This window comes from Dysidea avara, chromosome 3 (genome assembly GCF_963678975.1).
Source record: "Dysidea avara chromosome 3, odDysAvar1.4, whole genome shotgun sequence".
NCBI classification, from domain to species: Eukaryota; Metazoa; Porifera; class Demospongiae; order Dictyoceratida; family Dysideidae; genus Dysidea; species Dysidea avara.
In genome coordinates, this window is record NC_089274.1 from 3556483 (window position 1) to 3581686 (window position 25204).

The window sequence follows — 25204 nt, forward strand, 5'->3', positions numbered from 1 at the left end:
TAATAAACTTCTAGGCACTATGACTGAGGCCAATACACAAGTAATGGTGAACGTACATTCATTACCATGTCAAGGATGATTGTACAATAGTGCAACATACTGGCAAATACAACTATACGTGTTCTTACACTACGGTTATTAAAATTATGTGTAACGAGTATATAATTTTATTGTGCATGTGTATTCTGTTTGACTCATTCCTCTTCCTCTTATTTCTTCAAAATATTTTCACCTTCTTGCATAGTCTCCATGTTCCATTTTATTTGAGATTGCCTTTCCTCTGAGGTAACCACGGATACATCAGAATTAGATGGATATGAAACATTTTCATTGTTGTAATCTGATTGTTTATCCTGTATGGCAATATATACATCTTGTAATTTTGTACACACTTCCAACATGTATTTTAGGTTATTTCCACACTTATATGCACATAGCAACAGCAGCAGCAGCAGCAGCAGCAGCAGCAGCAGCAGCAGCAGCAGCAGCAGCAAAGGAACATACTTTACATGAACCAATAGACTCTATGGTAAGTTTCTTACATTCATAAAACTGGTTGTCATTTCATTTTCATCATAATGTTTATATGGCATTCTACTCTCTGGATCATCTATACAAATGTAAAAATGATAAAAAACAATATGCATTAAGGTAGCCACCTACCCTACTATACTTGAATTATTTTATATGTAGATATTGTAAGGAAATATAGTAGAAATGTTAATTACACATAAATGAATTGTAGGTGGGGCTACATAGTACTGATCCACTAAACCAAAAACTGCATTTCTACTACCTTTGGTTGTTATTTGTGTCACAATAATAAATCAGTACTTTTTTCTTCAAAGTCACAGGTATAATGAAAGATCCCATGCATTAAAGTCAATAAAAGGTTTTTGCAATATACTTTATCATGTCATATTATATGGTATCTAATTCAGTTATTTATTGGTTATATGATTTAGTTAAGCTGGCTTTTTTTGATGCACAGGACCTTTCATTGTACTTGTTGCTGATAAATAAAGCAAATAAAAGGCAGCTTACAATTTACTATTATGGCACAAATTGTGCTCAAAAGTAGTCAATTTTCGACAATCTTTGTCTATAATTTGTGTCACAATAACAACTGTAGGCTGCCTTTTATTTATTAGCCACAAGTACAATGAAAGATCTTGTGCATCAAAAAAACAAACTTAACTAAATCATACAACCAAGAGTTCATGAACTCTTGATACAACCAATAAATGACTGAATTAGATACCATATAATGATAAAGTATATTGCAAAAAATTTTACTGACTTTCAATGCATAATACAGGATCTTTCATTTATACCTGTGACTTTGAAGAAAAAACTGCTAGCAGGTAATGATTCATCATGGTGACAAATAACAACCAAAGGTACGTAGTAGAAATGCAATTTTCAGCTGAGTGGATCAGTATACTATGTAGCCCCACCCACAATTTATTTAAGCATAATTAATATTTCTATTATATGTATAAAATAAGCTATGAAAACAGTAGGGTAGGTGGCTACCCATAAGTGTCACCCAACCGTCAGTGTATTCATCACCATCATCCATAGTGGGGTTAAGCCAAACTGTTCTTTGTCCAAATGGAAATTCTTGTGGGAAGAATGTGTCATCTGTTACTCTGAGTATGTTAGGGCTACATGTAATTAATACATAAATACAAGACAAAATATGTGGAGCAACCTACTCTTCTTTATTCTCCGCCTTTCTCAAACAGCACACACAGATCCAGCATATCAAGAATAAAAGTAGTAAAAATGCACACACAGTAATTACAGCTATTCCAATTGTTGATTCTGGCCATGTAGTGGGATTTTCATCAGATACACTCATTAGTCTGACATCTACAATACACAGCTCTTCAACTAGCCTTGTATTTGTATTATCAAATTTTGATGTATTCAAGAAATTTTTCAAAACTTCTCCTTTATAAAACATTTTTGGTAATGTTCTTGCTACTGTGTCTGATGTATAGAGTTCACTAGTCCAGTTTGGATAGAAATTGTTTTGCCTTATCATGTAAACTCTTACCACTGCCATTATCCTGCAAGCAAAATTTAAAAAAATTAACAGTTGGTACGTCTTTTCATGTATGTTACTACATTTAATCACCTTGTACATATATTGATCATGTTATTGTTGTCAATGGTTACAATGCCTCAAGAACTATAGGTTTAGTACCAATATAAAGGATGCATGGATAGGTAACTCATTGTTGTAACAAACTGCACTGAATAGTTTAAGCATCATGCACAAATATAATTCTGAGCACAACTATAGCCTACATGGGAAACAAATACCTGCAGGGTCTCAGTTTAAGGTGTGTATATAATCCAAATGAAATTTGTTGTCCAGGTTAATTATTGTGTAATAGACTTACTGTCTGGTATAACTTACATGTCATCTTCTTGTTGCTCACTGAATACATCAAATATATCTTGTACAAACAATGAACCTCTGTCACTTTGCTTCTTGATCAAAAATTCTACTCCTTGTCTAAATTGTTCATTGTTGTTTTGTACAAATTCAGCTGTTTTGCAGGTGTACACATTCAGGACATTGCTGCTACTGAACACATCAATAATGACAAATGCAGTATCCCTTCCTGGTTGTCCTGGGGCATTGTCCAATGCTTCAACATAGAACTCATATCTTGTTGATAGTGGATCTGAAATTCTTCTACCACGATAAATGTATCCTGTGTCTGGGTCTATGATAAATGGATGGTTTGCAGATGAGACTTGACTTGCTTCTCCCAAGAGTTGATATTTAATTTGTCCCCTGTTGCCAAAGTCATTGTCAAATGCAACTATCTGCAATACCACACCATCAGGATCAGGCTCACTCCACTGTAATACTTGTCCAGTATAAACTGGAGATGTAAATTGAGGATTAGAGTTTCCCACTGTAAGAGAAAATGTGATAGTTTGAACAGTTACACTGGTGGGGTAGTGACCAACCGGACCACCATCTACAGCTGTGATTTTAAACTCAGTCCCATCACTGTTCAGGCCAACTGTCCTGTTTGTTATCAGACGAACTACTCCATTTGTAACATTTTCCAGGTGGTAATTATCAGTGACATCATTTCCATTATTTGTAGCATTTATAAGGAAAGCAATCTCTCCATTTCTTCCTTCATCACTGTCAGTGGCAGTTACGATTAAAATTGTACTACCAGGAGGTGTCTCTGCAACTGCAGTCGGTGGAGCAATGGGGGAAAATTTGGGTGCATTGTCATTCACATCTACTACATCTACTAGGATGAATGCTGTGCTTGTTAAAGTATTTATAGGAGCAAAGTCTTTGGCTATAATGGTCAGATTGTAGTCTGCAATATTTTCTCTGTCAATGCCACCAATGGCACTAAAGTCTACCTCATTTCCAGCTATTGTAGCTCTTATAATGAATGGCACTTCTTCATCACTTACAATCTGAAATGATATTCTGCTGTTGATTCCTGCATCTCTATCTGTGGCTTGGATTTGTCCAAGTGTATTTGGTGAGATATAATGACTTTCTACAATGCTAAATTCATATAGTAACTGACTGAATATTGGTTCATTGTCATTGATGTCACTGATGGTGACGATTAATGCTACATTGAATTGACTTTCGGTGGAATTAACCACTACTATTATTTCATACCTATCAACTGTTTCACGATCTAGTTCATTTCTATTAGTTACAATTCCAGCTGTAATTTGGAAATTATCACCTGTGTTACCAGACAGAATTGTGTACCGTGCATCCATTGAAACACTAAATCCATTGTTAACTAGGAACTCAGTTATGTTGTATGAATATCTTTCTGCAGTGAGCATTTCTGGAAAGTTAAGTTCTATTGCTGTAACACTAAACACTTGGACTAGAACACTTGTATTTGTTGCATTCAAACCATCAGTCACAAATGCTGTAAAAGCATAAAACTGCTGATGGCTTGGCGGCACAGCTGCTCTCAACTGGAGAACACCAGAGACTGGATCTATTAAAAACAAACCACTGTCATCATCTATAGAATATCTTAATTCAGAACTGGAGTCAAGATCGTAGGCACTGAGTGCAACAAGGCGACCAGCTGAAGATAAATTTGTGATATTGACCAGGTATTCTGTTTGGTTGAAGACAGGAGCATTGTCATTTAAGTCAAGGACTGTAATAAATACATTGGCAATGGAAAATAGTTGTGGGTTGCCATTGTCAGTAGCATTGATCTGTATGGTTAGAGTAAATGGTGTGAGTTCTTTATCCAGTGGCCTTAGTGTTGTTATACGACCAGTACTTTGGTCAATGGTGAACTCAGTGGAATCAGTTGACAAGTGGTATGATACCGGACCAAAGTCAACATCTGTTGCTACAATTTGCAACACTAATGTGCCACTGTTTTGGTTTTCGGTGACATTGACATAATACTCATTCATATTGAACTCTGGAATCTCATCATTATAGTTGATAACCATAATGGTGAGACTGGCATGTGCTTGTGTTCCACTGTCATCTTCTGCATCTATGCTGATCACATAAACACTAGTTGTCTCATAATCTAATGGTTGAAGAAGAGTTATGTCACCAGTAAATATGTTAATACTAAACAAAGACTGAATTTCTGGGCTAACCACCATAGAGTACTCTATCGTGCCATCTACGTTCACTAGCCTACTCATAAAGTTAGATCCACAGAATATGACTGTTGATGTTACAGTTTTCTCACTGACATTCATACTAAAGAATGGGTCAGAAAACCGTAACCTATTATCCGGAGCTCTTTGAATGTTAATGATGACATGGACAACTTCACTCTGTGTGGGGGTTCCCCTATCTGACACATTCACCACTAGAATGTATACACGAGGCTCTACTGTTCCAAATACTAACACTTCACCAATCATGTCATTGACTGTTCTGATGGCAAATCCATTAATGTAGGTGGAGATGAATGAGTATGTTAGCAAGCCATCTTGGCCACTGTCTTGGTCACTACAAGTGATATTTGTTACACCAGTATTTACTGAAAATGTAGTTTGATTTAGTATTACCCTAATAGTTTGGTCTAAACATACTGGCCTGTTATCATTTATACCAGATACACACACCATTGCTAAAATTCTGGTTGAACGAGGTCCTGTCACTGCCACTAAGTCTCCATCAGATGCCTCTACTGTGACATTATAGTTTGATACACTGTCATTAAAGGCTGCTGTGGTGATGATGTTTCCTGTTGAAGAGCTAATAGTAAATGCATCTAGGATTGGTAAAGATGAGATGAGGGAATATCTGATTGCAGACATTGTCCTATTGTCAGTGTCAGTTGCTGAAACAGTTCCAACAGACGTACCTGGGAGGCTTCTTTCTGAAATATAAAATTTGTATGTCTCATTAGTGAATTCAGGTGCATAAATGTTAATAGGATATACAACAATAATTAATGTTGCTGATGCTGTACGACTGGGAGAAATAGCACTAGCTTCATCAGTGCACAAGATAGTTAGTGTATATGCAGTCTCCCTCTCATAATCTAAAGTTGTTCGCTGTGTAACAGAAAATATGTCACTTTCTGAATCAGCAATAATATTGAATGCCATACCAATGTTACCATCCTGTGCTATTCCTAAGCTGGTCATATGACCATCTATGTCACTGCAGGAATATTGTTTGATCCATGTGCCAACTGAAATCGTTTCTGGAACATGTATAAGTGCAGATTCAGATGGATTAATTTCAGGATTGTGGTCATTGATGTTTAATACTAGTACATTAACTATAGTGGTAGCAGTTAGTGGTAGTGCAGGGGCCAGGTCAGTAACCAGAATGGTTAAATTATAAGATGATGGACCAGAGTCTGCATCAACAGCTCTCTGAATAAAAATACTTCCATTAGTTGGAATAATGTAAAAAATATCTTCATCATTTCCATCCACAAGTTCATATTGCACTCCATTAAGATCAGTGGCATAAACATTTATCAGAAATGTATTGATGGTTACATTTTCATATATAAATACAACGTAGGAGCTATTTAGAAACTTGGGCCCTTCAGTATTTGCATTAAGAACTCTCAAATTGACATTATTTGATTGAGGTAATGGTGGGTTACCACCATCAGAACAGGTAATAGTCAACATGTAGTCACCAAACTGTAGGGTCATGTTCACATACAGTTGGCCAATAACTATTCCAGCATCTGATGTAAGTGTACGCACATCAATTCCAAGAGTAGGAGTAATTCGATGACTTAATTGTAGACGAGAATTTTGACCAATATCATTATCAATACACTGGAAGGTTAGCAGGACAGTTTGTGGTGGAGTTGCAGTGGAAGCAATTATTTCAGTTGTTCCAAGTATTAACATTGGACGTTCATTAGTGTCAGTCACTTCTACTACAACTAATGTAGTAGAAGTAAATGTATTGGGTGATCCCCCATCTGTAGCCAGCACCTCTAAAGCATAGTGAGTCAGATCAGCTACTAGTAATGGTTGGCTATTTCTTATTGCTCCACTGATTGTATCAATTTCAAACTTACCAGCAGCAACACTGTTGACTATGCTATACATAACATTAGCACCATTACCTCTGTCAGCATCATTAGCTGTTACTGTGATGATGTGCCTTCCAGTCATGTTACTTTCCATTACTGTGCTCATGTATGGTGTATTGATGAACACTGGAGGATGCTCATTGACAGATGTAACAGTGACACTCACTGTAGCTATATCATTTCTTGTGCCATCAGAACAAAGTAGTTGTAGATTATATGTTGCCATGGTTTCAAAATCCAGAGGTAATACTACTGACAAAATACCATCTCCAGAAATTGTAAATGGATTATTAGTGTTTCCCTGAACTATTGCTGTAATTTCAATATCATCATCTGCATCGCTGTCAGTACAAACAATAGTTGACACATATGATGGAATTGGTAAATTTTCTGGCAGAGAAATGGAATATATGTCTTGTGAAAACATGGGTGGATTGTCATTGACATCATTAACAACTACCCTCACAGCAGCTGCATTAGAACTGGAGTCTGCAGTGTTATTAGCAATAACCACAAAATTGTATGACTGTTGAGACTCATAATCAATGTCTAATCTTACTTGTATTTCACCTGTGGCTGAATCTATATCAAATTGAAGGTTGTTGATTGGATTTAGTATTGAAAAATGCACAGTGGAGTCTGTCATGATTGTGCCTACGCTAGTGTCAATTGTGGAGTGTTCATCAATTGCAAACAAATAAGTATGAGAGGGCATAAATCGAGGTATGGACCTCCCAGCAGGGTAGACAACAGAAGTGAAGTGTGCTGGTTCACTTATCCTACTTCCATCATAACAGTGAATTTCTATTGTGGTTATGATAACAGAAGCAATGTTCACAGTATTTATCCAAACTATGTCACCATCACCTGTTAACGTAAACCATCCCATGTTATTACCACTTGTTATGTTCATGGTAAGCATATCTTGTGAGCTAGCAGTGTCAGCATCTGAACAATCAAAATGGCTTACAACAGTGTTAGCTGTTGTATTGTGCTCAATTTCTCTGATGGAAATTTGCGGTGATATTTCAGGAGCATTGTCATTGACATCCAGTATGGTCACACAGAGAGGTACTGAACTCTCTACATAACTATCTGTTGCAATTGCACTCATTTCATAAATGCGAATACTCTCATAGTCCAGAGTGCCAGACACTTGAACAATCCCAGTAATTGGATGAATAAAAAATGCAATAAATGGAGGAGTTGTTACAAGCTGATATGTGACATGACCATGTGGGCCTTGATCACTATCAGTTGCAGACACATCACCCACTGATGTACCTAACTCAGCATTCTCAGATACAGTCAGGTTATATTTGGTTACAGAGAAATTAGGAACATGCTCATTCTCTGGTATGATGGCAATGATTGCTTGTGCTATAGCAGTTCGAGGTGTTATACCTCCATCATTGCAAGTTATTGTAAATGTGTATAAAGATGTTAATTCATAGTCAAAGCCACCAGTGGAAAATACTACTCCTGAAGTATTAATTTCAAATGTCTGGTCAGAGTTTCCATCAGCAATTGAATATGTAATGTCAGTAATGGTGTCGTAGTCTGTGCAACTAACTATCAGCACTTCTTGCATGCCAATAGCTTCGGAAATCATTGTACTGTATAATGGACTGGGAACAAAGTAAGGAGCATTGTCATTGATATCTGTCACCCTTACAGTTACCAATGCATATGACACAGCTGTCAGATATTCAGTATAACTAGCTTCCACTGTGATGCTGTACTCACTGACCAATTCTGCATCAAGTAGCCGAATATTATACAGCTCTCCAGTTACTCCATCAATGCCAAATGTGTTATCAGTGTTTCCTGATGAAATGTGGTATCTTACTTTAAGTGTAGAGTCAATTGAAGTGGCTGATAATGATGTCATTAAGGTGAACAATGTAATGTTTTCATTCACTGCGATTTCCACAACACTTTGATTAAAAACTGGTGCTGTAGGGTCTTCCAGTCTTACAATAATTGACAAAATTGTAGTGGACGATAACTGAGGTGAGCCGTTGTCAGTACACACTACAGTCAAAGTGTATGGGGCTGGGAAGGAATGTTCATCTACTAGAAATACTCCCCCTGTACCACTGATAGAGAAATAGTAGATATCCTCTGGCCTAAGGGAATAAGATATTTCCATATTTCTCCCTTCATCATAGTTACTGCAAACTACATTTCCTATTAATGTGTTCCTGAGTGTTGCTGTGGTTATATTAAGGTGATAGAGGGATTGATCAAATGTGGGTGGATTGTCGTTGTAGTCTGAAACAAACACTTGTACAAGAGCTGTGCCAGTTTGACGTAAATTATCTGAGGTTGTGAGGCCACCATCAATAGCAGCTATAGTCAGATTAAACGTGCTTGTTTGCTCGTGGTCTAAATCAAGCAGTATTTTAATTTCTCCAGATGAACTATTTATAAAGAAGTGATTGTTGTAGTTTCCATCAAGTATTGAGTACGAAACTTGACCAAACATGCCAACATCTCTATCAGTTGCTGTCACCTGTATTACTACATCCCCAATGGATGCCCTGTCAGAGATACTGGTATGATAATTTTGAAACTCAAACGAAGGTTGATAGAGGTTGTTGAATATCACATTCATAGTGACAACACCAAGTGATCTCATCTCTGGAGAGTTGACATCAAAGCATATCACTGGCAAGGTATAAACTGGTGTTAAGTCAAGTTGCCCAACCAAATACACTACACCAACATCATCTACAAAGAAAATTTGACTAGGTGGACCAAAGGTAAAATTAAAGTGTGCATCAGCATCTATAACATCTCTGTCAGAGCATGTTAAAAAGGCAAATGGGGCACCTACAGGGTGGCTGTGGTTGATGGACAGAATAGCTGATGGTGGAACTAGTGGGAGTTGATCATTAACATCCAGTACTCGTACTAGTAGCAGAACATCAGTAAATCGATTTACTGCATCAGTTGCTCTCACAATCAAGCCAAACTGAGCTTGTGTCTCATAATCCAATGTTTGTGTTAGAGACACCACGCCAGTGGCTGAATTTATAGAAAAGTGTTCTGAATCATCAACAAAGCAGTAAACCATTGGATATTTGTTATCAGGAGATGTAGCCATAATGTTAGTATAAGCTGCCGAAATGTTTGCACTTTCTTGTAATAGCCATTCATACCTAGTGTTTGTAAACTGAGGATCTGGTGGAGCACGCACTGAAATAAATAGCATAGCTGAGGAACTTACATTGCCACAATCAGTACATGTCAAGTTAATTGTGTGACTTCCAGGAGCAAGTGAGCGCATTACTCTAATTGAAAAGTTACCGCTAGCAACTACTAGTTCAAATGGAGAACTACCACCATCCCATGTCACAGTGACATCACCAAATGTTCCAAGATCATTGTCATTACATGTACCATTAATGATTCTGCTACTGACTGGTTGTGATCGTGGTATAATGGTACCATATACACCAGAGTCAAAGGTCGGAGTGTTATCATTTAAATTTTGGATATTAACTTGTACTGTAGTATTTGCAGTGAGAATATTGGTACCATCATAACTACCACTGTCCATCACTGCAACATCAATTGCATATAACTGTCGAGTCTCATAGTCTAATGGCCTTACCAGTACAACTTCTCCTGTGTTAGGATTAACATAGAATGTATTTGAAATATCACAGACCAATTCGTATGTCAGATCACTGCTATCTCCATCAGATGCTTGAAGCTGAAATATGGCATCTAACAACTGAGTATCTTCATGAACACTAGCAGTATATGGCAAATTATTGAACCGAGGGCTCATTGCATTGCCAAACACAACACGAACACTTGCTAATATTGAAACAAAACAATTTGGATTACCTCTGTCACTAACAAGAATCTCTATCAAGATGGAATTTGATGGGTTAAGGTCACTTCTTCTTTGTAGAATCAAACCACCATTGTTTGTGATACTAAATGTGCTGGGTGGTTCTGTGATAGTGTATTGTAGAATGCCATTGTTTCCTACATCAACATCAGAACAGGTAATATGGCCAACTGGAGAGTTATCTAATGAGTTGCTATAGATGAGAAATTCATAAAAGTCTAGTGAACAAATAGGACAGTTATCATTGCAATCCAAAACCTCAATAATAACTAGGGTTGATGTATTCATTGGGTTGTTAGGATCTTGGTCACTTGCTATTACTTGAAATGATAGTGTCTCTAATGTTTCTCTATCTAATGTTGATGCTAGATAAATAATCCCATTGGTTGGATTGATTCTGAAAAATGAACTGCTTGTTCCAGTGAGTGAATAGGTGACTTCTCTTTGTATGCCACGATCTGTATCTGTAGCCATAACATTACATACCACAGTACCAATATTAGCACATTCTAATATGTTACACATGTAGGGGGTACCAACAAATATCGGTGGCACTAAATTCTCGAATGAGTACAATATTTCCACATCCACAACTACTTGTAGTGGAGGATCTCCCATGTCTGAAATGGTAATATTTAGACTATACCTCTCTTCTGCATCATCAGGTGCTATTGGTGCTTCCAGGGTAAGAGTTGATCCTTGAATGCTAAAATTGCTTGAGTGGCTTCCTCCAGTAATGGTATAAGTCAGTGTACCATCTAAGCCAATATCTCTGTCCACACATGAAAAATTCAAAATTTCGCCATTGAACTGGTTGGCTATTATACCAATATATATTGGCCTAGGACACCTGGGTGTATATTCATTGACACTACCTACATTAATTGTGACCATAGCAGAGGCCGACCTACGGTTTATGCTATCTGGTAAACCATCAGTAGCAACAACAGTAAAACTATGTCTTACTTGACTTTCATAGTTCAGTTGCTTTAGTAGCATGATTGTTCCAGTTGTAGAGTTTATGAAAAATATTTGGTCAGGATCTGATTCTATTGAGTAAGTTATTCGTCCAAATGGACCGGTGTCATTATCAGTTGCTGTAACTGTTAGCAATGGTTGTAGCAGTTGGCGAGTCTCTGGAATACTCATTGTATAGCTATTATTAGCAAACACTGGAGAATGTTGATTTTGTTCTTGAATACAAATAGCAACTAGTGTTGTGTCTGACAGAACAGGGTGGACATTATCACGACAAGTAATAAAGAATGTTGCATTATCAACTTGTCTATTTTCCAAGTTTGCAGAAACTGTTATCATTCCATTATTAGTGTCAATTGAGAATAGATCAGTAGAAGGTGGGTTGGGAAGAATGTGATAAGTTATTCCTCCATTTTGATCAGCATCATTGTCTGTACAGTTAATGGATATGACCACAGCATTTAAAAATGAACTTGCTGAGAGGTTTCGTTTATACATGTCATTAGCAAAACTAGGAGCATTGTCATTTATGTCTTCAACAGAAACTATTAGTAAAGCTGTTCCTGTTCTAGGAGCTGTTTCTGATAAATCAGCTGCAGTCACTGTTAAGTTGTAACTCCTAGGACCACTTTCATAATCAAGTGATGATGACAGTATAACTCTTCCTGTCATTGGATCTAGTGCAAATACATTAGTATTATCAGCAATATCATAGCGAACTTCACCATCTGGACCAGAGTCGTGATCTCTTGCAGAAAGAATAGTCACTAAGAAACCAATATAAGCAGTCTCTGGTACTGTAGTTATTGTAGTTGACAACCCAGGAGTGTCTTCATTAACCGGATTAACACGGACAGTAAGGTCAGCAGTTGCTGAAGCATTTTGAGTGTCCATACAGGCTACCAGTAGTGTGTGTGTATCAGTTACCTCAAAGTCAAGTGTCCTTCCATTAGCAATAGATAGGTAACCAGTGGTAGGGTGTATAAAGAACAATTCATGGCTTCCACTAGGTAGAATAATATACTGTATGGTATCAAATGGGTCAGGATCAGTACATGAGATTTCTGTAAATATTACTTGGTCAAATCCAAATGTTTCTGAGACTGCTGTCACATAGTGATCTTGCGTGAACTGAGGTAGAGAATTACCTGCTGTGTTGATAGTTAAATGAAGAGCTGCTGAATTACTTTGTGAAGGAGAACCACCATCAGTGGCAGTGACTGTATAAGAATATATTGTTACCGTTTGAATGTCCACAGTAGTGACTAAAAATAGGCAACCTGTGATAGGATCAATGGAGATTACATCCATTAAAATATTTTGTGGAGTTATTGTGTATCGTATTTGACCATCTGCAGTCTCATTTCCATCTGCATCAGTAGCTACTATGTAGTAGAAACATTCTCCAATGGGTTGGTCTTCTGAAATGGTGATATTATATTGTGAAACAGGCAGTATAGGAGGGTGTTGATTTTCAGAAAGAATTATTAGTCTCACTTGTGCTATACTTGATTGCTGAGGCATTCCCATGTCTGAACATGTTACCAAAGCAGAATAAGTACCAATGGTTGAAGTTCCATTGAATAACAAATTTCCATCATCATTAAAGTAGAATACAGCATTACCAGTTGTGACCAAGAGAGCAACTTCACTATTTTGACCAGAATCTCTATCTGTACACTGAAAGTGCTGAACTGTTATTGGGATTGGGGTGTTTTCAACTATGCTCCTGATCACAAGTAAAGGATCTAGTGATGGACGATTGTCATTTAAATCATATATTTCAATGCGAAGTTGTGCTGTGGCAGAGAGAGGCTGTGATCCTGACTGATCTCCTGCAGGAATTATGTTGGTTGCTTGAATAAGTAATTCATAACTTGCTAAAGTCTCAAAATCAATCAGTCCAGATACTGTGATCGAACCAGAGGTGGAATCAATAGAGAACACATCCCCTGTATTTCCACCAGTGATGCTGTATTGAATTTGATTGTAATTGCCAAGATCACTATCGCTAGCAGTAATTGTAAATACTGGAGATCCAATACTAGGGTTTTCAAACAAACTGGTAGTATATTGTGCCTGGCTAAATATTGGAGGATTATCATTAAATGGTTCTATCACTACTCTTATAGTAGCCATCGAAATAAGCCCTCCAGAGTCTTGACATTGTAACATAATTAAATACTGTGTTTCCATTTCATAGTCTAGTTGGGTATTGGTGACTAGCTCAAGGTTTGCTGGGTATTGAAATGTGAAACCAATTGGTGTGTTAGCTAGATCAGTCACCACAGACAAAGTTGGTAATAAATTGTCAGCAGCATCATCTGAATCTTGGCAAGTTACACTAGATATCATAGTTCCTATCTGCTCATTTTCTAAAATTGCTACTACACGGTTGGAAGCATCAATTACTGGGCCATGTTCATTCAAGTTATCTAATATTATTATCACAATTTCAGAGGTGGTCAGTCCTGCACTGTCAGTTGCATATACTGTAATAGTAAAATCAGTCTGTGGACTGAGTGTTTCATAATCTAGTGTAGTAACAAGTGTGATTACACCAGTAGTTCTATCTACGACAAAGTTAGTGTTGTTGCTAGAGTATTCAATTGAATCTTGATTAAGGGGATCAAAGTTGTAAGCAAATACCCTTCCAACTTGATATCCTATACTGGAACTCTCTGACAGTCTGAACATGTAGTTACTGTCATTGAACACAGGACCAACCATGTCAACCAAGACTGTAATAATTGTTCGACTGGTATCCATAAAGATACCATCACTGCACTGTACATTTAACATGTATGCCATTCCTGACAACAAATTAATTTCTGCTGTATTCATAATAGTTCCTAGATCAGAAATTTGAAATAAGCCATTTTCTGGGTTAATTAAGTATGTTACTGCCCCATTGCTGTCACTGTCAGCATCACTACAACTGACCATTAATAATGGTGTGTTAGCAGCTACTGGTGATGTGAAGGAATTAGAATAAATACTTTCTGTAAACCTTGGTTCATTATCATTAACATCCAACACTATAATGGTTAGAATTAGTGTAGAGGACATTGGTGTAAATGAAGGCATGACATTAACATCTTCATCACTTGCTTGTATGGTGAGTACAATGCTGTTGTCAAAAATCTGCTGTTCATAATCAAGTTGACCAATTGTGAACACCAATCCAGTTTCACTATCAATGGAGAAAATATTAGCCTCATTTCCACCAACTATTGAATAGCGCACATTCTTATGTGGTTGGGAGTCTCTATCAGTAGCATTGGCAGTGTATATTAATGTAGCAATCCCAACATTCTCATTTATACTAACAGATGCTGTAGCTGGAGAGAATTCTGGTGGGTGCTCATTTACTGGTAAGACAGTTACAACAATGGCTATGCTATCACTTTTTGCTGGGTTACCACCATCCATACAAGTCACAGTTAATATTAGAGCTTCAACCATTTCATAATCTAAAGAATTCAGAGCTCTTAAATTCCCATTGTCAGTAACTGCGAAGTTATTGTTGTTCACAGAGTACCGTACTTCTCCAAATGCTCCTGAGTCATTGTCAGTGCAATTCACTGTGACAGGATTACTAAGATTAATTGTATTCTCTAAGATTTGAACAGTGAACATCCTTTCAACAAAAACTGGTGTTTCATCATTTATGTTTACTACATCTACTTGAACTAAGGCATCAGCAAGTTGAGTACCAGAAGTGGCTCGTACGCTGATTGTATATCTCTCAACCATTTCAAAGTCTAACGATGATAATAGTGTGATGGTTCCAGTGTTAACATCAATTGCAAATGTATCCTGATAGTTTAGTAGGCTGTAAGTAACGTTACCAGCACTAGATGATGCACTGACTCTTTCCACTTCAGTAAATATTGCATTTTCTAGAATGCTTACATGGTAGATTGGTGGTGAAAACACTACTACACTTCCTGGAATTGTGACTACAATAGAAATATTGACTGTGGCTGATAACAGTGGTGATCCCATGTCTGCACATACTACATCAAATCCAAACACTTGAGAGACTTCAGGCAACATCTCCCTTACTCTAACAATACCAGAGGATTTGTTGATAGAAAACAAAGCAATGGTGTCATCGAAGAGGCGATATGATACATTTCCATTCAATCCACTGTCTTGGTCAGTGCAGTTTAGTGGTGGTAAAACCACTTCACCAGTAGCCAGAGAACTGCTGATACTAGCAATGTAAAGTCCTTGAGCAAATGATGGGGTATTGTCATTAACATCTTTTACTGTAATGTTCGCTGTTCCACTAATGGAACGTGGTGGAGTTCCACCATCAGTTGCTACAACAGAAATGATAAATGTGGAATTTTGCTCAGACTCACTGTCTAAAGTACCAGTTAACCTAATCACCCCATTACTATCAATTCTAAATGGAATGTTATCACCATCAGTAAGAGTATACCTGATTTGTCCATCTCTGTGACTTGAAAGGTCCATATCAGTGGCAAACACCTGTATTACAACACTGCCAATAGTTAAGCTCTCATTTATACACACTTGATACTCTGTTTGGCTAAACACTGGATCATACTCATTTACAGGTAAAACAGAGATGATCAAGATTGCTGATACTGATTTTGGTGAGGTTCCATTATCTGAAATATTTACTGTCAGTTCATATTGCTGTTGAGTCTCATAGTCAAGGCTAGTAAGTACTGATAGAAATCCATCACTTGTTACTGCAAAAAAATTGTTTGTTGAGATAGAGTACGTCAGTTCCCCATTCTCTTCCTGATTATTGCCAGAGCATGACAGTACATCAAGAAGAGTGCCAGGTGATATGCTCTCAGCTACATTTACGAAGTACCTTTGCTGACTACATGAAGGGGAAAATCCATTGATGTCAAGAACATTGATGGTCAAATTAGCTGGGTCACTTTCTAGTTCTGTATCTGATGCAATAATGGTTATCACATGAGACGGAGCTGTATGGAAATCTAATCTCCTGAGCAATATAATGGCACCAGTGTTGGGAACCATCAAGAACAGACCATTGTCTCCATCTGTTATTCTGAAGGTCACCCGACCACCTTCAAGATCAGTAGCCTGCACTGTATATATGACTTCTTGTGCAGGTGTTGTTTCATTGATATCAATTGAAGCTGGGAGGTTTTGAAATATTGGAGGGTTAGTATTGCTGGGGATGACAAGCACAACGATTGTAACAAGTATGGATCTTGCATTAATGCCACCATTATCTGATACGTTAATTCTCAGGCTGTATACACTCTGCTGCATGAAGTTTAGAGGTTCATTGAGAATTAGCTGACCACTAGATGTTACGTTGAATGTGCTCTCGTCCAGTGTGTATCTTAGTATCGCATTATTTTGAGAATCAATGTCAGAGCAATTGAGAGTGATTAGTTCACTATTTACTGGTTGTTGCTCTTCAACTCTTAATATTTCAGATATAAATGAACACTGAGGATCATTGTCATTAACATCCCTGACAAATATTCTTATATTTGAAAACACACTACCAGTATTAGAAACATCTGATAGTTGAACTTGTAAATGATACTCACTTGTAGTTTCTCTGTCAAGTAGGTCACTAACAATAATACAACCAGCGGAAGTAACTACAAATTTCATCTCATCATTCCCACTTGTTATTTCAAATGTCAGCTGGTTATTATTACTATCTGTATTAATACAAACAACTTCGTCATTTAGCTCTGCATTTTCTAGTACAAATGCAGTTTGGTTAGAGACATTTGGCAGTTGCATGTTAGCTTCAACACGTACTATTAGTTGCGTAGTTGCAGATAAAACAGGGACACCACAATCACGACATTGTATTGTTATAATATGATCAATGGTGTCCTCATTTTCAGGCAATACCAGGCTACCAGCCACAGTCAAAGAACCACTGTCAGCATCAATGTCAAACAGCCTTTCAGTATTGCCTAGAGATATCCGGTACTTAATTTTACCATTTACACCAGTTTCATTATCATGACAAGTAAGTACTTGAATAGGTGTTCCCATTTCTGCCAATTCATCAACAGTATTGATAAACAGATATTGACCAAACACTGGTGTTATGTAGTTGCCATCAGTAAGAATTATGCTTACATTTGTCATAAGATTTGTCACTCCATCTGTCAAGTCAGTCCTCAGTAAGAAATTAGGTGGAGGTGTAGGGGAAACAGGATTATCAAGTTCTGTTAAAAGAGTGATGTACCCATCTTGAGCAATACTAAAATATCCATTTGTCTGTAAAGTGTATGTCAGCAGACTGCCCTCACCAATATCACCATCAAAAGCAGTAACTTGGCCTATGCGACTGAGTACTGGAGTGGATACAGATACGTTAAAAGCAAATGGACTACCTATAAACCGTGGAACATTATCATTTACAGGTAATACTGTAATGTTCACCATTGTAGTGTTAGTGAATTCTCCATCTGTGCACTCCAGCTCATAACCATAATTAATATTATTCTCATAATCTAGTGGAAACAGTAAGAAGAAGTTGCCATTTTCATCCACACTAAATACATTGTTTCCTCCAGATCTAACTGTGACTGTAGTTCTACCATGTCTTACCATTTCATCCCCATCAATGCAAAGTGTGTTGAACACTGGTACAATAGTGGAAGTAGACACACTCTCATTTACCAAAAAGGTATATGGGTCCTCAGTAAACATTGGGACATGTTCATTTACCACACTAATGATTATCCTCACTACTACTATGTCACAGTCCCTCTGAACAGCTTGAGAGTCACATACTACTACATGAAGCCTAGTGAAGCTGATTGCAGTCTCTGCATTGTCAGCATCCAAAGACGATGCAAGTCGATAGATTCCCCTCTCTTGATCAACTGAAAACAAACCGGGTTCAGTGTCTTCACCTATAAAATAAAATATATCTCCATCAGCACCACTATCTGCATCTGTTGCCATGTAATTCAAAAGTCCTTGAGTGTTAGGATCAAATGATACAATAATTGTAGAAATTGGTGTAGTTTCATCAATGCTCACAAAAGTTACTTGAAGTTCTACCTCAGGTCTGTGTTCATTTACTGGCAGAATGGTTATCTCAATTAGTGTTGTTCCAGTCAAGTTGTTCCCATTTGGTAAGCTGTTATCATAACAGTAAGCCTGTAGTGAATATGATGTGGTAGTTTCAAAGTCTAGATTTTGAATTGCAGAAATGTTTCCAAGAATTGGATCAATTACAAACACATTACTGTCTAAGGAATATGTAATGGCTTGTGTCCCAATATCTCTGTCAGTGCAACTGATATTCATAAAGTTGTGTGGTGGTGGTATAATAGTCATATTGTTCTCTTCACTGACATAAGTTTCTTGTACTGACATCATGTAATCTCCTGGAAACTGTGGTGGATGATCGTTAATATTATTTACAGTCACTTGTACAATTGCAGAAACTGATCGGTTTACACTTCCAGGGAGTTGAGGATTAGCAGCAACTACTTGTAGTATATACATCATACCACCATCACTCTCATAATCTAATGGAGCACTAACTTCCACTACACCATTCATTGAGTTGATACCAAACACATTAAAATTTCTTTCCAATCTATAAATTATTCTTCCGGGTTCTCCTTCATCCTCATCTGTTGCATTAATGTCAATCACCCTGTACCCTGTAGGTACTGTTTCATCAATGCTCACCATGAGGAATGTGCTATGTTCAAGCATAGGGTCATGTTGGTTTTCTTCTTCAACTGCAATGGTCAGAGATCGGACCTCTCTACCTACTCCATCTGTGCATTGAACTACTATGAGGAATTCTGCACCTGGTGATAACAAACCATTTGTGAATGTTATGTTGCCTGTTGTTGCACTTATTGAAAACATTCCATTGCTGTCTACCAATAAAGCATATGTCACATGAGCATTGGCACCAATATCTGCATCATTACAAGACACTACTGTAACAATACCATTTGGTGGTAAATTTTGATTGATTATAACTGTTGACACACTACTACTGCTAAACACAGGTCGATTGTCATTTACATCACCTATTACCACATTTACGGTGGCAGTTGATGACCTCCTATCCATCTCTACTACAGTGTCATAGGCTAATACAGTAAGTGTGTAGCTGTCTCTTGTCTCTCTATCAAATGGTATTATAGACAAGATTAGACCACTAGAGGAGGAAATTCTAAAGAAAGCTGCGTCTACTCCTTCTAACATATAGGTCACATTATTTCCATCAGGATCAATGGCACTTACCATACCCACAGGAGATGCTGATAGACCTTCATTGATAGAAAACTCGTATGTGGACATAGAGAAGCTAGGTGGATTTAGATTAGGCATATAAATGGTTATTGCTACTACACTAGTAGTAATCAAGTTTTCAAAATCTGAACATTGAATATCATAAACGAATGTATTTGTAGACGAAATGTTTTGAGTACGTGATATAACACCAGTGTTCTCATTAATAGTAAACATTCCAGTAGGTGTCATTCCCATGAAACGATAGCTAACAGCACCAGCATTGTCAGGATCAGTACATGTTATCATATTATACTGACTTGGCTCACCAAACTGTGGGAGCCTTATGGAGTAAAAATTTTCAGAAAAGCTAGGTGGTGATTGCCCTGATGCAATGTTACCTGTAAGGAATATTGCCTTTTACACAACCAAATATACATACAAATACTAATAGCTGATAGTGCTTAAGTCTATAATGACATGATTAGCAGGTAATAGGCATGCACACACATGCAATGCTAATAATACAGCAACTTCATAGTGAACTGCTTGACAACACAGTATAAACACATCTGATTTATTATGCAAAAACTTTTTGATACTATTTATCATTACCATGGAAGCAGGATTGAGATTGACTATTATTTCATCCATTTCATATTAAATATCCATGGCGCCATGATCATTTATTTGCACAAAAAGATTGAACTTTTGGGGTAAACAACTTATGGAAATTTGGAGTATAACAGGCTAGCCATCATAGCAGTACCTTTTGTGAATCAAAAAACAAAGAAGTAACAGCTATACGAGTTATGTACAAAGTAAAACCAAATAACAGTAAATTGTGGGGCTGAAATACTCTAATAGAACAGTCACTGCTGGGTAACAAAATGCATGAAAAATACCTGCCAGAGTTCGAACCAGGGATGAGAACAAAAAGTAACCACTGAGCCATTGCAATCATAGCTGCTCACCTCACTTTATTTCTATTTTAATATAGCTAAAATCGACTTATCTAGTAAAGGTTTATAATTTCATATATCTACCAATGGAGATTGCTCTAGAACATTCTATGTGCATTCGATTGGAATTTCTCAAAATATGTGTTCTATTAGAGAAAACTTGAAACACCATTCACTGTAAAAATGGATGTCCAGGAAACTACAAGTATAAATGTAAAAACAATTTAGCTGTAGAAAAGACTTCATGAAAGTAAAAAAAAAAACTGTGGTAACATAAAGAGCTGATATCTGCATGGAGCGGCAAGAATCAATGTTAATACAACCAACTATAATTACCAAAGTTGAAAGAACACCATACCTTGGCTGTAAAACAGGAAAATTAAATGTAACTGGAAACCGAAACAGCTAATATCTGAAGCAGCCAAGAATGAATGCTGATACAAGTAATCACAGTTTTAATTTGAACCTTAATCATTCAGCTGTGTTCTACATTCACCCTTGATGCATTCAAAATTAACTCCAATTGGTTGGTGATGTTTTTTGCTCTACAGTGACTTTTGAAAAGGTATACCTGTGCATGACACCAGCATTCATTTATACAGTATTTGTAATATTTTAAGCAATTGTTTAGATTCATTGTACAAGCACTGATTGGGATGCAATGCTTACCAGCAGTGATCTTACTAAATTAACATCTCACTTAGTCAACTGCTACATGTAAGTGTCATACTACATATAATTTAGCAAGTGTTGTGTGTTATGTCACTGCAAGGAAATACCATCCTCATCAGTTTCCTTAATTATGCAGGTGTTCTTATTTATGTCACATTTAGATCAACTGTTGTAACTGGATAATAAGGTGTGCAGATTTTCTATAGAAAAAAGAAAAGGTAATCAGAATTGAAGGGAGATGGAGGTAAACAGCAAGACATCAGATGATTAAACAATCAAGCTGGATGACAAAAATCAAGAGTCTAATTTCTTTTAGAACAGGCTTCAATAGAACCTCCAAACTCTTTACTGATATAACTATGCTGATTATTTTCACCCTGAACTATGCTCTGACAATTATCTTACCATCGAGATATTAGTATGGTGCTAGAGTCTCACATTTCCCAGGCCTCATAGTGCATATAAAGCAGTTGTAGTAATACCTTGGATACACAATCTAAATACATAGTCATTAACCATTTCTGGACAATCAGATCACAAAGGGTGTCAGAGTACAGCAATGCATGCATGAGACAAGAGCCTCAATCACCACTTTTTTGGCTGAAATCAAACAAATAAAATTTCAAACTTGATGAAGCCAAAACTAAAAGTAGTCAACGTGCAGGCTTTAAAAGCTGCTAATCTCATAATGAAATGGATGGACCACCCGCATGCAGGTATAGGATGGGAAACAGAAAATTTATTTACAGTGAAAGTGGTGGTTAGCTAAGGCTCAATCCTAATGCAACTATAGTCTACAGGGGGGCTGGGGCAGGACAATATTATAAGTACCATTAGTTGTCTTACTCTGATTCCCCTAATGGAGCAATCAGCAGCATATGCAGCAGGGGTGGATCCAGGAGCTGGCAAGGGGAGGGGCACAAATAGCTTAAGTTGTATGTGGTTGGGATTCTCTTGTTAGTTGCTGTATTTTTAGCAGCAATAATCACTCCTTTAGTACGTTGATATTTGTCATTATGTCCTTTGCAGATGGTTGTGAAGTCTTAAAAGCTGTTTAAAAGTCTTAACAACCAACATGATAATTATTTTTAGAGGCGCTTAGTATGTTTGGAGGTGCTGGATAACAGTTTGACAGCTATTTTCACTTTGGTTCAAGTGAGTTTGCAATAAATGATGATAATACACAGCTGTCATGAGTTATATAAATTGATTTTGGTCTGACAAGGTGTATAGTATTTCTATCAAAGGAGGTACAGCTCTTCCACTGAGGGGGTGGGGGATCCGCCATTGTACAGTAGGCTGTGAGTAGCCATATAGATAAAGCTAGTTAATGGCAAGGGTTGGACATTTGCCCTACCATCACAGTTTTTTGCCTCTCTAGCCAGTTGCCAACCCACACAAAAAAATATGGTGACACACAAAAACATTCATGGCAACACATAAACAATTATTGACTGTCTATGCTACAAAAGTGCACATATATATATAGTCTCTAATATCTATGGTTGAACCATGACTTGAAGTCTTTGGCTTTTAAGAGCAAGTGCGACCAGGCTGACAATTATTACGTGCTGCATTTTAGGGAAATCTCTCCTCAAATGAACACATGTGATAAGCAGTTTAAATTAACTGGTAAAATGGAGTACAAGTCTAAAGCTGTAATATGAGTAACTAGCGTTTGTCTTATTCTAAGTGGATGATATATATTAGCGCTGAGGTGTACTGTTATGTGGGACTAAAATACCATATGCTGCTAGGTATTTGATACGGCAATATGATGCTACATTGGCCCAGTGTGAAACACAAAATGGCCTACGTACTTCGTGACTTCTGCTCCAATTTTCTCAGCACTAGTTCAGCTTTGTGACTAATACACATCAAACATAAGCTGATTGGCCCAGTGGTATACTACTGGTGGAGCAATAGATGTCTGGGATGGGCCAGTTTGGCTCAGAGTTGAAATACTCATCAAAAACCCTGATACACTGCTGATGAAGTTGATAAGAGTCTAGAATACTAATGATATATACTGTGGAAGTTAATGAAATGAATAAGATCAAGTCAGTATGTATAGTTCCAGATCCACCACACACTGATTAACCAACTGGTTTTAGACCTATGCAGTCAATTCACTGAGACCAAACTAGATTTTCTGTTGTTATTAAGTAGCAGCTGTGTAAGGTAACTACCACATTATCTCATGCATATCAAGACACACGGTAGTGTGTTGTGTAGCCCAAGTATATATGGCAGGATCGTTGACAAAGTGTATAAACCAAATAACTCCCTTGTCACTTGCAGCTTACATCATCAGAAGTCTGAGTAACTTTGGCTGCAGGTGGAAAAAAGTACTCATTCACGCTGGATACTTGTCTAAATGGCTGAATTTATGTACAGTGAAACCTGGTCTCGAGTTCACCTGTTACTTGTAAATCACCAAATGTATCATTTGTGTTAAAAGTGATGTACTGTTCACTCCATAAAATGCAACTTTCTTAAACTTCAAGAACTTTCAGAGGCCAACTACTAATGTAATGAACAACTGAGTGCAGGATCAGCATGAGTGTACACTTGAACTACAGACACAGGTAGGACACTAATCTGAGAAACTTCAAGCACTTCTGACAAACACTCACTACCACTTGAATTTGGACTTCTTACTTACATGATTCAGACTCAATTAGATGACATGTCCTTGTGGAAAAGACACGCTGACCACATTCGGAACAGACTTATAACACTCAAGTACCTTCTTTGACAGACAGTTTCCAGTCAACTGACTCAGGGTCTCCTTTTATCCCATTCACATCATAAACAGAGTCAGTACAGAGAATTGAAGAGATAAAACCAACAGCACAGCACAACAATGTTGACACTCTGCCATCACAACCTCCTGTTCTGCACATAAGGCGCTTAGGTTGACCTCCTGTTGAAGCCCTCCTAGGGACAGACATCCTCCTAAGCATTTCAGGGCTTGGAGGGAAGGGGGTAATGATGTGTTGACATATACTAGTAATTTCCTGTAGTTACATGCATGAATAATAGTACATTGTAATTATCCTCCAGTTGTACAAAATTATGTTGTAGAGTAATTGTCACGATGGCTATATTTCAGCTGTACATAACTGTACATTTTTGTGACCATACATTATCTACTTTGTTATCAGTCAACATAACACTTGTATAGTAAACCTTTAGTAATTCATTTAGCCATTCAAGAAGTCGTAACCATAGCGGTCTTTTTACTGTTCCTTTGTCCTTTGTATTACTTGTATTCTACTATTCAGGATGATTAGTGTTGTTAGTTGGAGCGACCTTACAAGTATTATGCATTTCGCACTGGTCAAGGTCTTGAACCCAGCAAGACACTGAGTGGTATCAAATGGTACAATAGTACTGTTTAAGATAGGATCCTCTTGAAAATTTCATGCTCCGCCAAAAATTCTGCCTTTAAAAATTGACATTTTACGCCACGAAAATCACCTTTACGGAATAGTACTAGTCCATATAATATACAATACAGCAACAAAACACTTACAGGAGGCCAGATATAGAAAAAAATTTTAAATTGCCAAAACTCGAATTTTAGTCTGCCTCGATCACTACATGCCTGCCTGCATGACCACATTCGCAAGGCTAGAGGCCAAACGAAGCAGCGCACAGCCACCATTTTACGCCACAATAACAAACTCACCAGTGGGATGTGCCTTTTGGCATTCCAACGAGTGCAGGCCCTCTGCACCTTGTCTTTTCTTTTATCTTCAATCAGGCTGCTTGTCTTTCTTCATCCAACGAATCCATATCGAGGCGTTAATCGTATCAACACTTTCTTCAGCATCATATTTAGGCGCCACAGAATTATTTCAACACTGCATTTCAGAAGCGCTTCAGTCCTGGTGCTACTA

The 25204-nt window shown here is 37.4% G+C and overlaps 1 protein-coding gene across 1 annotated transcript; it reads right to left on the reverse strand.

Annotated features, from left to right (window-relative positions):
• Positions 1-76: 76 nt before the first annotated feature.
• On the reverse strand, positions 77-24253 carry LOC136251679 (protocadherin Fat 4-like). Its single transcript, XM_066044125.1, has 6 exons — positions 24049-24253; positions 2429-20066; positions 1719-2075; positions 1555-1667; positions 543-610; positions 77-353 (listed from the first exon to the last, which is right to left on the reverse strand). The coding sequence occupies exons 1-6, from the start codon at positions 24251-24253 to the stop codon at positions 210-212; spliced, it is 18525 nt and encodes a 6174-aa protein (XP_065900197.1). The 3' UTR covers positions 77-209.
• Between the last annotated feature and the right edge of the window lie 951 nt (positions 24254-25204).